The 17,053-nt window shown below is 37.9% G+C and overlaps 1 protein-coding gene across 5 annotated transcripts in view; it reads right to left on the minus strand.

Moving 5' to 3' along the window:
• Positions 1-13,586: 13,586 nt before the first annotated feature.
• Positions 13,587-17,053, minus strand: part of col12a1b (collagen, type XII, alpha 1b) — a 73,784-nt gene continuing 70,317 nt past the window's right edge. For 4 of the 5 annotated variants that reach the window (XM_084092112.1, XM_084092111.1, XM_084092110.1 and 1 more), the window contains one exon: positions 13,587-14,453. In XM_084092112.1, the coding sequence (XP_083948238.1) occupies positions 14,332-14,453 (122 nt within the window). In that variant the 3' untranslated portion in view covers positions 13,587-14,331. Of the gene's footprint in view, positions 16,165-17,053 lie in introns of all 5 variants that reach the window. The other variant, XM_084092113.1, reaches the window with a different exon arrangement.

The raw sequence follows: 17,053 nt of genomic DNA on the forward strand, positions 1-17,053 counted from the left end.
GGAAAATGAGTGGGTTGAGTTTAAACACATTAGCATCTCACATGCATCTTTGGTCTGGTGGAATGAATCCAATTCATGCTACAAGACTAAATGCACTAAATGCAATTATCATTGGTTTTATGTGATAAGAACACATTTTATTTTGTATGATATATTTTTTATTGCTGTTTTACATGCCTGTTTGGTTGCTTGCTTAGCAATGCATTTGCTAAAACCAGCTAGCAGTGCCCTAGTGTAACAGAGGCCAGCTAGTAAGAGCTGTGTGAGTAAACCTCACTCCTCTGACTTCAAGAGGTGCGCTAGCAGCTGACACAAGAGTATGTGGTCTTTAGCGTCTTTGTTATTGCGCCCGCCTCCCATGCTGGAGACGCCGGTTCGAATCATGCTCAGAGTGGGTCGAGAAGGACCAGTTAAGTTTGGTGCCGTGACCCAGATGGGAGTGAGGTTTAGGGGGGTGAGTATAATGGAGGCCAGCTAGTAAGAGCTGCGTGAGTAAACCTCACTCCCCTAATCTCAAGAGGCGTACTAGTGACTGAAACTAGAGACTGCGGGCTTTGGCATCCTTGTTAGCACGCCCGTATCCCATGCTGGTGACGCCATTTTAAATCCCGCTTGTATAGGGTCGAGTAGGACAAGTTATTTTTGGTGCCATGACCCGGTTGGGAGTGAGGTTTAGGGGGGTGAGTGTAACGGAGGCCAGCTAGTAAGAGCTGTGTAAGTAAACTTCACTCCTTGGTGTGTCAAAAGGTGTGTTAGCCACTGAAACTAGAGACTGCAGACTTTAGCGTCCATGTTAGCGTGCGTGCAAACCATGCTAGTGACGCTGGTTCGATTCCCGCTTGGAGCAGGACCGGTTAGTAACTGTGTAGCAACCACTCAGAACATCTTAGCAACTGCATAGCAACACCCTGGCAACCACCACAGTGACTTTTGCTCTGGGAAGCATAAGCAAATCAATAAAAATTAAGTTCTATAAAAAATAGTTATGTTTTATTGAGCTGACCTTGTGAAAAACAGTTGCGTAACGTCTTTCAATATGTAATTTAGAATAAAAGGCCATTGATATTTCTGATTCACTCTTGTAGCTAATTGCTACTGCACATACATCACGGCTCTGGATGAGGCACACTCTTGCGTAATTGGGTGTTTCTTCAACTGTGGGCCCTTGTATGTCCCAGGGGATCATATTTATTAAATCTAACAGCTCAACTATATTTTTTCTTTTTATTATATGATGGGCATTGAAACTGTCTTGGAAACCATGCCTTCATCATCAAATGTTTGCTACATTTCAAATATCTTATAAGATGCAAAATTTGCAGAGTTTGCTTGTGATGAGACACAAACACACACACTTGGTTTCCATGTTTTATGGGGACTTTACATAGACATAATGATTTTTATACTATACAAGCTGTATATTCTATCCCCTTACACTAACCCTACCCCTCACAGAAAACTTTCTGCATTTTTACATTTTAAAAAACATCATGTAGTATGATTTATAAGATGCTTTGCTCATGGGGACCAAAAAATGTCAAATGTCAAAAATGTCGGATGTTGTCATCTTTGCGGGGACACGCACGTCACACGCACGTCACACGCACTCTCTCTCCATGTTCTCTCTCTCTCTCTCTCTCTCTCTCTCTCTCTCTCTCTCTCTCTCTCCATGTTCTCTCTCTCTCTCTCTCTCTCTCTCTCTCTCTCTCTCTCTCTCTCTCTCTCTCTCTCTCTCTCTCACACACACACACACAGCCAAAAGTTGCCCAAAGGTTGAAGAAACACCCAATTTCTCTTAAGATAATTACTACAAGAATTAAATAAACAAAATGGAGCATCATAACGGATGAAAAGCACCTTTCCTGTGGTGCAACCTAAAAACAGCACACACATCCAACTCGTAAAAATAGTTTTACGACTGTCCTTAGAGAAACCCCTTCCCACAGTACACCTGCACAGCTGTGTCTATGCATCAGGAAATCCAGCCGATTAAAGTCAAACGATGAACATAAATGCTGGATAATGACACTTTGGAGAGTCTTGTGTAACATGAATAATCACTGTGGAATCAAGAGAGAATTACTCAGCATTCCCCGCAGCACCAGCGCTTGTTTGAATAGAATTTATAGACAATCACTAGTAAAAATCAAGCAGGTGTTTTGGTGGGCACATGCGTATGAGTCTAATTACAGCTGAGTGAAATCATCCCTTGACCCCGCTGATTTCTGACAGATGGCCGTTCTCATGCCAAACTCAGAATAACACTTTGGGGACGGTCATGGAAAGTCTATTATACTGTAGATCACTGGTTAAATGCTGTTTGAGTTGGCCAGAATGACAATGGTCAGATCGATGTGATTCCGATGGGCAAACACTCACTGCTTGATGTGTAGTCGACATCTAAAAGACGAGGCAATTAAGGACTAAACTAGATCTTTACATTTTCAGAAGAATATAAAATGCAAACAAATATTTGAAATGGTTGCTAGAACATTGCTATGTGGTTCCCAGCTAACAGGGAATGATCTCAAAACTTTGGCTGGCGTTCTGGCAAGGTTCTCTCAAAGTTATGACCATTCATCCAGTAGTTAACAAAATGTTCATTCAAAGTTATCTGGTCTTTAATAATGATCTCAAAATGTTAGCACAAAAACATTATTTATACACCGTATAAGGAGCGTTTTTCTCTGAAACATTTTAGTTGGACATTCGTCTGACATTTTTTAAACGTTTCTACTTCAAGAAAGTTCAAAAGTACATTCAAAAGTAATGTTCCCATAATGTTTGCGAAATGGAATGATAAAATGGAATGTTTCCTTAACGTTTACATAACCAAGAAAATACGTTTTTAAAACACTTAACGTTCTCTGAACATTCAGAAATAACGTTTTTATAACGTTAGTAAAGCGTTCTTAGAACATATTTTTGCTGTTTGTGTTGATGCAAAAATCATAAGTCTAATGTTTATAAAAGCACAATTTTTGATATCAATCTCACAAACTGTGCAGTGCCAAAGTTTGATTTAACTCTCAGTATGAGTGAAGGTAATAGAAATACTTACCTTAAGGCTGGCCCACACTAAAAGATTTTTAAAATCTTAACAGGTTTTCAAAATGTGAGAGACCACAAACATGATGACAAAAAAAAAAAAAAAAAAAAAATCATAGATTGAACTGTTTTGTTCCTGTTGTTTGTGGAGTGCTGCGATGTGACCAAGATAGCACCACACACACACACAAACAACCAGATTCCAACACGGGATCTCGCGGTCAGACTCGAATTTTAGTGTAAACAAACATGGCGGACGTCGGGTAATAAGAAATGATGATAGTATAGTGTTCGGACTGCTTGTTAAAGGAAATTTGCGGGGAAACAGGAAAAAGTTTTGGATGAATTTGTGGAGACAGCGTGAACACAGACTTTACATGTTACAGCGCGAACTGGAGGTGAGTCTCTGTTTCCTTGCATGTGAAAATCTCCAGAGCCTTCGGGTTTTCCTCGGGGTTTCCCCCCAGACAACAGGATTTCTGATTGTAAATAGTCAAGATGGATGAATCAATGCACCAATGCTACAGTTTTTCTATATTCAATGAGCTCATTGTTTCTGCCTTAAATTAATACATTGTTTAAATTAATACATTAGCTAACTGTGTGATTTGTGTACATTTCTGAAATACATAACTTGGACACAGTCACCTCTGATAACAGATCACTCAAAATTGTAATGCTGACATGCATTTTCTGTAAAGCTGCCTTGAAACAATATGCATTGTGAAAAGCGCTATACAAATAAATGTGAAAAAGAATTGAATTCCCAACGTTCTTCTGAGGAGATTCAGTCACTCTTAACACAACGCACACTACAGGAAAAACTGATAAGATAATCTGTAGATAATCGGGACTTTACCTAGGATTGTCGAAAGGGGAGACTTGGGCCCAAAATCTGCCCGATTATCTTGTAGTGTGTGCATGCTTTTAGTGAGCACCACTTTAACTAATAACACAGACTTTCATCAGACTGAGAAGTTTGGCAGCTGAAACAGTCAGACTGCAAGATGTCAGGCATATGTATCTGTAAAATATGTAAAGAGTAAACAAATGCATAAAAACATTACGCCGTGACATTTAGGGAAAGTGAAATGCAATTGAAAACATTTGGCTCGATTTTGCATCTTTTGCTTTCAAGACATTGTTTGCCAGTGTCATATCAAATCAGACAGACACATGGGCTTTATTATTATTATGAGTCAGTCGGAGCGAGCCAGTTGTTTATTCACTTATGGGAGACAACATCTCATCCCAATCATATTTCATTGTAAAAAGACAGACACACTGTCTAACATCAGTGCAAACGGATTTGGAGTTTTAAAAATCATTGGTTGTGATTCAAACAAATGGCAGTATTTATGGGCCCTAACAAGTTAAAAATATTTAACAGGTTAAAGAGATGCACTTCAGGCAGATTTTAATGGCTCAGATGGAGTTCAGACCATCATTAGTACATTTTCAGGGAAAGCTTCAGTTTAAATGCAACACCGGCTATTAGAATATATTGAAGCTTACCTCATAATGTCTGCTAATTCAATAAATGCCTCAGCAAATTATGCCACTAATTACATTGAATAACTAGATTTAATGTGTTTAAATGTGAGTCGTGAAAAAAATAAGTTGGCCTGACAACTTTTCCAGCATTTGCCAAGTTTTGCTAATCTAAGTCTGATCAAGTAAAACCAAACCTCTCCTCAATAAAAGTTGCACTCTGAAGTTTAACACCTGGGGGTTAAAGAGGACATATTATGCTTTTTGTCCATGTTCATCTTTCTTTAGTGTGTAATGTTGCTGGTTGAGCACAAAGTCCCTCCAGCGGGAGTTATTCTCTATATCAGTGTCAGTGTTTCTGAACTCCTGAAACGCCTCCATTGTAGTCTTGAGTTTCTTCCGGGAACGAACACGTCACAATATTCCTCATTTAAATAATTAATACGCTGAATAAAGGGGCGGGGCCTGGTTGAGTTAGTTAGTAGTGTGTTGAAACTCACGGTTATAGTGAGGGGCTGCAGGGGCAGGACATTTCCCAAACACACTCAAAGCTCTTGACCAATCACAACACACTGCTCCAACCAACCAATCAGAGCACAGTGTGCTTTTCAGAAGTAGGGCCTTCATAGAGACAGGAAATAAACAGAGCGTTACTGACAGACTGGGAAGAGAGGAGCTGCAACAATGGAGAATATGGGGAAAATAATGTGATTTTTTTTACATTAAAGCATGGAAACCTATTCTAGTAGACCCCAAAAACAAAAACAAGACTTTGTAAAAGGGCATAATAGGACCTCTTTAAGGGTTGTTCAAATCTTCATGAAATGCGTGTTCACAAATACAGTATGTGACCTCAACGAGAGGTCAGACGACAACAAAAATAATTTAATTGAAGTTAATTCATCATCTTCCATATGCTTGTGTTTTTTATAAATGGCTTTGACATGTCCCAGATGTTCTGACACATGGCAGAGAAGGTCTTCGGCGGGTCTACTAAATGAAGAGTCCATAACAGGATAAAGAGGAAATGAGCCTCGAGTGATTTCATTTGGACAGGACGACACAGACCTTTAGCGGGTCCAGTGTTGGTTCTTACAGCTCCATCAAACCGCCATTAGGTCTTCAGGATTTGAAGTATTAAAACACACATCATTCTAAATACAGGAATCCTCTTTGCATACATCATTAGATCTTCTTTTAAAGTCATCTTCCAGATTCAATAGCCGAATCTGTCGATTAGCACAGAGAATAATTTTGACTCAAGTGGATGTTGCAACAGCCACAAATGTTACAATACACTTTTGGAAACAAAAATTATAATCATGGGTGAGAAATGTGCCTGTGAAAAACTATTTCTAAAATCGCATTGGTAACCTCTTTTGGTTTTGTTTTTTTGCGTGAAGATGCTGTTCAAAAGTTTGGCATCAGTAAGAGTTTTTTTAGTTTTTTAAGAAATGAATACTTTTCTTGAGCATTGATGCATTAAATTGTTCAAAAGTGACAGTAAAGACATTTACAAAGTTCCCAAAAATTATATTCCAAATAAATACTGTTCTTTTGAACTTTCTATTCATGAAAGAAAAAATGATCACAGTTTCCACAAAAATATGAAGCAGCACAACTGCTTTCAACATTGATAATAATCAGAAATGTTTCATGAGCAGCAAATCATCATATTAGAATGATTTCTGAAGGATCATGTGACACTGAAGACTGGAGTAATGATGCTGAAAATTCAGCTTTGATCACAGGAATAAATTGCATAGAAAAAAGTTCTTCTAAATTGTAATACTATTTCACAATTTCTCTGTATTTTTGATCAAATAAATGTAGCCTTGGAGAGAATTGGTCTCATAAGAGACTTATACTTTCATTAATTACTGTGTTCACTATTGTTGCGATATAAGATGCTAAATGTTTGGCAAGATCCCCACGCAGACTGTCATATGTGAGCTGAAAGAAGCAGCAAGTTTACATTTTCATGAAAAATTAGGAAGACAAACATTTTTATTCTTTACAATAACACGCAGTGATGAATCACTCACAATAGGACCAGAATTGTGTATAAGCAAATAGGGTCAGCTTGGATGTTAAACTTTAACGAATTTAAATGCGTTTCATGATTCATCTATAACTAAATTATGAAAATTATGAAATGCTCTCCATCTGCCAGTAATTCAGACTGTATAGTCCAGTATTTTAGAGTCGTTTCTCATGCGTGAGTTTATTTTTGTCTAACAGTATGTTAAATGTGTGTGAACCCTTCTGCTACTGAAGTCAAGATATACATTTTTTTCCTCAACATGTTTCAGGGGAAATATTTTATCAATTTCATAATGTCTACACAATATTTTGATTACCATGCCATGGTGAATACTTTGTAAACACAATTAAACAAAGTCTGTTTAAACAATGTTAGACACATTTGATGAGATCAGCGTTTGTTTTACATCTCACTGCTATTTTTATGCAGATGTGGCTTTTGTAATGTTATAATTATAACATGCAGGGGCTGGACAATGAAACTGAAACCACAATCATTTATCATTTATTTAGACCACAATCATTTATTAATGTTGTACAGCCTCCTTTTGTGGCCAGTAGAGCATCGATTCATCTTGGGAATGACAGATAGAAGTCCTTCACAGTGTCCAGAGGGAGTCTGAGCCGTTCCTCTTCCAGAACAGTGTCCGGGTCACTATGTGAAAGCGTTTTCAGACTCGCTCCTCCAAAATACCTCAAACATATGTAGATCTGGTGAGTGTGCAGGTCATGTGAGATGTTCAACTTCACTTTCATGTTCATCACACCATTCTGTCACCAGTCTTTCTGTGTGTACTGGTGTATTATCATGCTGAAACACGACACCTCCTTCAGAGTATGTTTGAAGCATTAGATGCACACGGTCCTCCAGAACGGTTCTGTAGTTCTTGGCAGTGACAAGTCCATCAAACACAGTCGGGAATATCATGATATTAATCACTGATTGAGTGTTGAGCTGCTCTGGTTCTTCTCCACACTGTGACAGTGAAGGTAGACTCATCAGAGAACAATACATGTTTGTCCACAGCCCAAGATTTGCACTGACATTTGGCATTGGCTACAGCAGCTCGATCATGAACACTGACTCTGGAGCTCCAGATGAACAGTTCTGGTGGAAACACGAGAGTCGAGGTGTTCATTTAATGAGTCGGGCAGCTGTGGTTTTGTTTTTTGGATATAATCCGGGTTAGTACCTGGACATCTCTTTCCGACAGCTTCCTCTTGCGTCGACAGTTACTCCTGTTGGATGTGGTTTGTCCTTCATGCAGGTAATCTGACTGGATACCAGAGCTCTCGATACACCACAGACGTGCTGTCCTGCTCACAGATGAGCCAGCGAGATGCGCACCAACAATTTGTCCTCTTTTGAACGCTGATATGTCTCCCGTTATGTTGTGTGGATTGCTCATATTTTATGCACAGCTGTTAGCCTGGATGCCAGCCGAACTTAGCCCCGCCACAACATTTTTAGGTCGGGAAGTTTGTTCTGGAGCAATTATGCTCAAACCAGAGCTGTTCAGACCAATCAAATTGTCAGGGCGGGCTTTATACGATGATGGACAGATGATCAACAGTCACGTAATCATCCACATTACCAAAGAGCGCTTGGGTTGAATTCGTTTACAACAAAGATGACTGCCGCTGGAGAATTGAGATTTCACGAGTTCACACTTACAAATAAGTCAGATAGAATAAATGCATATTTGGCGTGCTGTCGGTATTCGGCCTGAACCCAAAGTACTCCCCCGTATTCCAGGCTGTGGAAGAACAAGCCGAGAGTGAGAGGAGGGAAGCTGAAAACTGTCAAGGAATGTTAGGTGAGTTGACAGAGTGAATAAATATATGCTTCTTCTCATGCTGATAGGGTAGACATGGTAATTGTTTGATGACAAGTTGATTGGATTGATTATTTGAACGTGTTCCTCCCGAACTTTGTTCATGAAACATCATGTGTAGATTCCGCCATCGCGTCTGTTATAGAGGATATCGACAGCGCATTCATTTTAAAAGAGGAACAGAGAACCGCGATCAAGGCATTTGTCGATCGGAAAGATGAATGAAGAACTTACGTCACTTACTCCGTTGCTCTGATTGGTTGTAGGTCTATCCAATTTTCTTTCCTGGTTCGGTTGAAACACGCCCCATAACCACAGCCCAATGGAGCAGTATCAGACTCACATTCTGACTAGAGTCTGAGTATGACGACATCAGGCTACACAGCTGTGCTATTGCTCAGATAATTCAACTTTCACACTCAGCTCTCACTGATGGAGTGTAAAATCAGTGAAGATTGGACACCAGGCCGTGAAACCTCCAACACTATATTGGCCAGTGTTTTAGTTTCATTGTCCAAACCATGTTTTATATAATTATAGCTGTTATTACCTTCAGCCCTTTTTACCAACTCAAGGGACGTAACCTTGGAAATAAACTTGAAAGAAAATCTGCGGGAGCTTTAACATGTTATACTCATTCTAAAAATGCCAGGTTTAAATGCTTAGTAATGTCAGAATCACAATGTCCCAAACCGTAGATACTGTCAAATGGTATTAGAGTCTTTCCTGAACTATTATTAAGCGATAATTGGGTTGCCCTTTATTTGACAGTGCTTACAGTGTACTTACCTAAGATAGTACTGGTAATATAAGGTAACTACATGGTTTAGGGGTAGGTTCAAGGTTAGTACATTTAGTCATTTAGCAGACACTTTTATACTAGTAATAACTAGTACCTAGTTATTACCCAGTTATTGCAATTACTATAATAAGTACATAGTATGTGCATGGAAAACAAGACTGTAAAATAAAGTGCTACCAATAATTGCGACCTGAAATGGATTTATTAGTGTTATGAAATATGTATTGTGTGCCCCCTTTGAGAACAGCAGAGATAGCAATAATCAATTTTCAATCAACAGGATCATTGCTTGAATTTTCATAGATGAGTCCATGATGTTCAACAGAACAGACTTTCTTTCTGAAATTATAAGTTCACACAGAAAAAAACTGATTCTATGATTATTCACATTGCAAAAATGGACTGAGATCCAAACTTGGTGAAACTTTCACTCAGAGTTCTTTTATGGATAGCAGTTCACTTGAATATAACATTAATTACACTACTGTTCTACAATAGATCAAATAGATCTTTATAATAGAATAGATATATATATAGAATAGTATAGAATACCCCAAAAAAGCATGTGGTGTTCAAACACTTTTTCCTACCGCTTGCATTGAGTAACTATTGGCTCTGAGAATGATCTCATATGATGTCATGGTTGAGATATAACCAAAAAGGCCGTATTAAAATATTCTTCACCACCAAGCAGCTCTCATTGAGGCCAAGCATTTCATTCATCTTTGGTCTTGTTCTCGCATATGTCGGTAAGGATATCAGGATGTTAATTTCTGCAGACAAGCACGTACTGAAACTAATTGGACCCCCTTCTGCTGTGCGAGCGGTCCGAGCTGCCAGATTCCTCCTGCTTTCTTTCCATGAAGTCATGTTTGGCCATTGAATCAATATAAGTTTCAGCTCAGCAAAGAAGGCGGCCGTGAATTAGAAGAGCGTCTGGGTTTTTTTCTCCATGTACCCCTCTGGGTTTTGGAAGCCGCCGCCAGCGAGTGTTGAAAAGCTCCTTGCAGGAGACTTGAGCTTTCTCCGAGCTCTTTCTTCAGTTCTGTGATGTTCCAGGGAGTAAGTGAACAATGTGCTCACATTAAACCCTCAAATGAGTCATTAGTCTACAGGCCGTGATGGACCTATAGTTTCCCAGAGGAAAATGTTAATAATCTAGTCGTGCCACTGGTGGTTTGTTCACTGTTGGTTGCCGCTGTGGTAAAAGAATCGTTCAGCCAAAAAAGACTTTCTGTGATCATTTCCTCGTGTCATTCCAAACGTGGTGACCATTTAAGCTTCATAAAGGACATTCATTTCATAAAGCCTACTGTCTCATACACTGCCCAGCCAACAAAAAGTCTCTGTTTGGATTTAAATAAGCAAATGCTTAAGAGTCTATGATTGGATCATTATTGCAGTGATTATTATTTTTCTATCATGTTATATGTTTGGCAACAGTTCTTCTAACCCTAATTGATGGAGTGTGTAGCTTTTCATTTCTTAAACACCCATGTATGAAGACACATCATGACCATATTCCAGGAGGACAATGTCAAGATTCATCAGACTCAGATTGTGAAGGAATGGTTGTGAGGGAGAATGAAGAATCATTTTCACACATGAATCGGCTCCTCTGAGTCCAGATCTTAAACTCATTGATAGTCTTTGTGATGTGCTGGAGGAGACTTTACAGAGAGCTGGACTCTTGCATTGACAATACAAGATCTGGACCAAAAATTGATCAACCTCTTGATGGAAATAAATGTGATGTTATTTCCATCAAGAGATATATTTTTTGTTTCTTTCTTTTTTGTTTGTTTCATGATGATGTGTCTTCCTACATGATTGTTTGAGAAAAGAGGGTTTATTAGGGTTAGAAGAACTGTTGCCAAACATATAACATGATAGAAACATAATAATCACTGCAATAATGATCCAATCATAGACTCTTAAGCATTTGCCTGTTTAAATCCAAACAGTGACTTTTTCTTTGGGTGTTTAATAGACACATTTCAAAGGCCTGAAAAACCTGTTCCACACAATCTACTAAATGCCTTGTTATCTGATTGATAGTTTATATATTTTAAGCAAGTAAATGGCCTTTTAGTATAATTGTACAAATTTAAAGATGAACACTTACTGGACTGAAGCAATTAGGTGTATACACATGATTATCCATACATCATTGTTTTGTTTTGTTTTTTAGAAAAATCATGAAAAAATGTGAGAATCAAATATGATCCATCAGGCTTTGAGGAACGTTTATTTGTTCATCTCTCAATCATCATTGTATTGCATTGCATTATATGTGAATTCTGAATTCTCATTCCATATTACGCAGTCATACAGTGACCAGGGGTTGTCAAGCTGCAAAAATGACAAATCACTCCACAAAAGTAGTGCTTTCTGAATGTTTTCCCCTCTGTGGATATTTTGTTATCTAAAGGTGCGGTAACCGCTCTTTAATACGAAGACCTATCAGATCCGCTGCATCATGGTTAATGTGACCCTGTACCACAAACCCAGTCACATGTCACACGGGTATATTTGTGGCGATAGCCAACAATACATTGTATGGGTCAAAATTATCGATTTTTCTTTTATGCCAAAAATCATTAGGAAATTAAGTAAAGATCATGTTCCATGAAGATATTTTGTAAATTTCCTATCATAAATATATAAAACATTTATTTCTGTGAGTGAATGCAGCACAATCGCGAACAGAAATGCACAACTTTAAAGGCGATTTTCTCAATGTTTCGATTTTTTTGCATTCCAGATTTTCAAATAGTTGTATCTCGGCCAAATATTGCATACATACATCAATGGAAAGCTTATTTATTCAGCTATCAGATGATGTATAAATCTCAATTTAAAAAAAATTACCCATGTGACTGGTTTTGTGGTCCAGGATCACATATGTGTGTGTAGGCTGGATTTATGTAATCGTCTTATGTTTGAAGTCATTTTACACCGCAAATCTTCACCAACCCCTGAATCCACTGATAATGTGTTTTATATTTTGACACCATCAGAGGTCACGATGCTTTCTTCTCAATGGCATGTCTGGACGGACTTCAAACGCTTCAGTGCTTGTGAGCGTTACACTGTCGTACCGTCATACCTTTCATATTAAATTTCAGACCGGCACTGCTGGAAACTGCTCACAGTTATGAAAGGTATGACTCTCCTCTAAATCAGTGAAGTTATCTGGGTCGTGGACACATCTATGTGTCTGAACAACATTAAATGTGGGCTATTGTGCAACAATTTTGGCCATAAATCAATGAAGCCCCTAATAGAAGCTTCCAGTCCGTCGTCGTGAAGTGGTTCCTTATGAGGGAACGAGTCTTTGTACACATGCTTTTAATATCTGTCATGTGAAATTTTGTTCCCAGATTACAATGGCTGCAAAGATCAAATCTGCTCCCTACAATATGAAGCAGATGAATTTGTGCTGAATTTGATCAAAATACTTGAATGCAACAAAAACGAATCAATGCGCACTGAACAATGGCATGAGAGGAAACAAGCTGTACTGGTCATAAGAAATAAATGCAATAATTATGAGTGATTGCAAAGCAGCCACTGTGTTGACATTTTTATTTTATTTTCATTTTCTCCACAAATTTCTGCAATTAATTGAGTCCAATATGTATTGGCTACAACAAACCGGTGGATTCAGCTGATTCAGTCTTATCAGTGGCAGATGGAGGGAGTGTTTGAAAACCAATTTTTTTTTTTTCAATTCATTCTTTGTTATTTCTTTTGTAAGATACTTAAAAGCATCTGCTAAATGCATACATGCTAATTTAAATATCATAAGTTAATGTAAATGTACTACATGTATTTACAAGCTTGATGAATTGAACAAACACAGCAGCTTCAGAGTTCCCGTTTGCACCACGACTGGTCATTTATAGGTAATTTATATTCTGTGAAAGTCTCAAGTTAACCGTAACTTGATTTACTCATAAATCACAAACCCTGATTGGCCTCCAAATTACTCTCATGAGTGATTGGGCTAAAATAGTAAAATCACACAATTATTATGACAAATGTCTGACTATCAAAACACTATCCTTTTGCTGCCTTGCAAGCATCTGACAAACAATTTTCCTTCACGGTTTGAAGCATTTCTTGTTTAAACAGGAACACATTAGTTTGTGTCACTTATATAAAATGCATGAAAGCAATAAAGACACTTTAGATTAATTTGTGGAGGATTTCTTTCCATCACCTTCACAGAAATGTTTCCAACTTATACAAGAATTTAGATTTCATGCACGGATTAGAAGCCGGCGTTTTGATTTCATCAGCCCTTTTGCTCCTGAAAAACCTTTATCAAATGACACCAGCAATAAAAAAAAGGGCACATGCCATATTTTCAGTAGTTTTATTGAAAAATGCCTCCTCTGTTTCAGAAATAAATAAGAAAATAAGGCTGTGGAATTCACAATGTGCAGTTGCAAACATGAAGCAGCAATACTATATCTATAGTCTTGCACGCAAATGCCAAAACTGCATTTGATATTGATAAAACAACAATTACAACAACTATATTCTGGATTAAAAAAAGGAAAACAAACAACTACAAATGAAAATTAAAAAACAAAACAAAAAAAAAAACATAATATACAGCACAGACATGCAATTCCACCTTTGGTAAAATCAGCTGTGAGGTTCAATCAAACATTCATCCAATATGATCAATATCTGATTTATAATATTGTGATGAAGGGCATGTTTTACTGCAGATGTTAACAAAAAAGACAATCTCTCAAGTGAACGCAAACAGAAATGGATAACTAATGTGTATTCATATGAGACATAAATGATGATTGGTGAATATGCAGATGGCTGGAAGAGGCGATGATCTTGGGAAACCCTTCAATGTTAATAAATTATCAAACACCTTTCAACTGCACGCTGCGATGTGTGACACATTCAATGCGATTTTACAAGCGATGGAGTACAAGTGGAAGAGAAACAAGCTATGAGGTTACATTAGGAGATTCATGCGTCTGATCTGCTGAATTCACACACGCTTCGAAGGGTTAAATTGTCTGTACAGGCCGTCAGAACGTCAACAAACAAATAACATGAGCCAGTGAACTTCCGCTCCTTTTACCACGCTTTCCTTTCAGATCCCGTCTCAGGCAATGACCTCTTGCGCCGTTGGTTTGGTGAAATCTCAAAGTCTTCTTCTAGGATTGGGTCTATGCGCTCGGCATCAGGTGGAAACTGTTCTGCTTGGAGATACGGCAGTGGCCAATTGAGTCACTCAAGCAAAATACCATTGTTACCTTCCTCAATGTGCAAAGGGTTAGAAACTGCTTGTTGGGGAGTTTTAAATAGGTCAGTGCTTTATATATGTACTTGACACACAGTGGGGTCCAGAAGTCAGCGGGGTCCAAATTACATCAGCAGAACAATTTCATAATCACTTGATCTTGTTCTCCAGCACGACTGATAAGGTTGAAAATGATCAATCTCGTTAACTAGTTTAAAATCTTCTTCATTTTGCATCACAAAAAATTGTTCCTGTAGCTCACGCCAAGGTCACGGGTTCGATTCCCAGGCGATACGAATGATGCCAACATAAATAGCTTGAATATAATCTAAGCAGCCTTGGATAAAGGTGTCTGCCAAATACATAAAACTTGAGGAGGTATCAAATGAAAGATTTAAATAAAATAAAAACGTTTTCAATGAGGTGTTTACACGACACTGTTTTCAACTAAAAACGGTTTTGGCCGTTCATTTGCATGACAGCTGCGTTTTGGGGGCCTGAAAATGCAAACTTCTGAAAATATGTTTCAAAGTGCACGTTTTTGAACACATCGTGTAAACTACAAAAACGTGAAAACGGTGACGTCATGTGCATGCATATTATGTGTTCAGGCGCCTTGGTAACATTGCCAACTACTGGTCTGACATGCATAATACAAACTTTTTAGTCGCTTTCTCTGATCCGTGTGAACGATTTGACAATGTTGTCACCTGTACGCCAAAAACCAAAAGAATTTTTTTTTTCTGTTTTTAGTACATCGTCGTCATGTAAACATACCCTCAGACTTTTGGACACCACTGCTTGTCTGTGTGTGTCTATATATATATATACACACACACACACACACTCATACATAGACACTGTAAATTATGAGTATCAATACTAATGGTTGCTGATATGGGCAAGTTGGCCTGCCAAGCAAAAATATCAACATGAAAACTGATATCAAGAATTCAACCACTCGCCTGTTCAGATACTCATCTAAACCCTTAACTTACAGCCAATTGAAAGAGACATGATCTTGCCAAAACAGAGGAAATTAAACTGGCAAGATAACTGTGTACATACACTAAAAAAGAAAAAAAAGAAACATCCAGGGTCCGATTAACAAAAAGAGACGTGCTTCAAACTGGCCCTGAGCAAAAGTCTGTGAGATCACTTAAGGCAACCAGTCAAATAAGAGGCACTGGTGTGGGCATTCAGCAAGCAAGTTGAGTCAAGCTCACTACAAGGGTTAAAAACTATTGCGTTTTAGTGGACTGGGATTCATTTACTAGGCACGATTAGTTTATTTACAGATAAACGAAAAACTCTTGGAGTTAACATGCTAAATGACAGTTGTTTTGGCTACAGATCCACCTGGTTAGTATTTGTTGTGGTTGCTGGTGTGTTTTTGCGTGTTTTGGTCATGCGTCTCCAGCCGACTGCAGCTTGTTTTCGGTTGTTTTGGCTGCCGTCACTGACGCCCGTGGCTGTGAGTTGTTGTTAGTACCCATCCGCAGATCGTAATCTCTGTTTGTTGCTTTTATTGTTTGTTTGTTTGCTTTCATTCAATAGTGTTCGCTTAATCATCTCCGTGGTGGTTATCCGCACAAAGCCCAATAAAATGTGATTTTCTCAGGATTTCAAAGTGTAAGCAGCACAGGTGGTTTAGAAAGTTTATGAACCTGGAACAGGTCAAAGAGGGTGTTAGAATTCTTCGCCAGACAAATCACAAACTGAAAATCAGCCTCTGATACTGTGATACTAAGTGAGGGTGAAGATCCGGAGCACATTTCATCCCAAAATCGAAAGACAGGAGAAAAAAGATATGGTATTTTACATAAAGAAAATGAAGCCAGTTTTTTAGGACAATCAAACGAAAATTCGGTCATTATTTATTCTCACGTTATTCTTTTGTGTTGAAAGACTATGTTAAGAAAACCACAATATAAATGCTGACTGAAGCTTTCAAGCTTCATAAATGGCCAAAAATATAAAATTACCTGGACACTTTATTCCAAATCTTCTAAAGTCATATAAGAGCTTTGTGAGAAGAAAAAAGTTCTCAAGTTCAATTCACAGATTTGATCGGTTTGTAACAACTTTCTTGAGAAATTCTCAGTGCATAACAACTAAAATTTTGGTCCGTTTTTTTTTTTTTTTTTTGCATTACACTACTATTCAAAAGTTTGGGGTCAGTTAAGTTAATACTTTTATTCAGCAAGAATGCATTAAAAGAAAAATCTATTTATTGAGCAGCAAATCATCATGTTATAATGATTTCTGAAGGATCATGTGACACTGAAGACTGGAGTAATGATGCTGAAAATACAGCTTTGATCACAGGAATAAATTACATTTTAATATATATATTCTAATAGACGAAGAGAATGCAGAAAAGACTTAACAACATAAAAAATAAAAAAAATCTACCGAGCTCAAACTTAATGTTTGGTAGCGTTTAAGTCAAAATAAAGTCACGATGCAAAAAAATCCTAAAGGTAAAAAAAAAAGCTTCGTTTTCTTTATCCAAAATGTATTCAAAATGTTCTTCTTTTTTTTCTTCTTTTAATT

The sequence above is a fragment of the Abramis brama genome (assembly GCF_963993115.1).
Source record: "Abramis brama genome assembly, chromosome: 18".
Classification (NCBI taxonomy): domain Eukaryota; kingdom Metazoa; phylum Chordata; class Actinopteri; order Cypriniformes; family Leuciscidae; genus Abramis; species Abramis brama.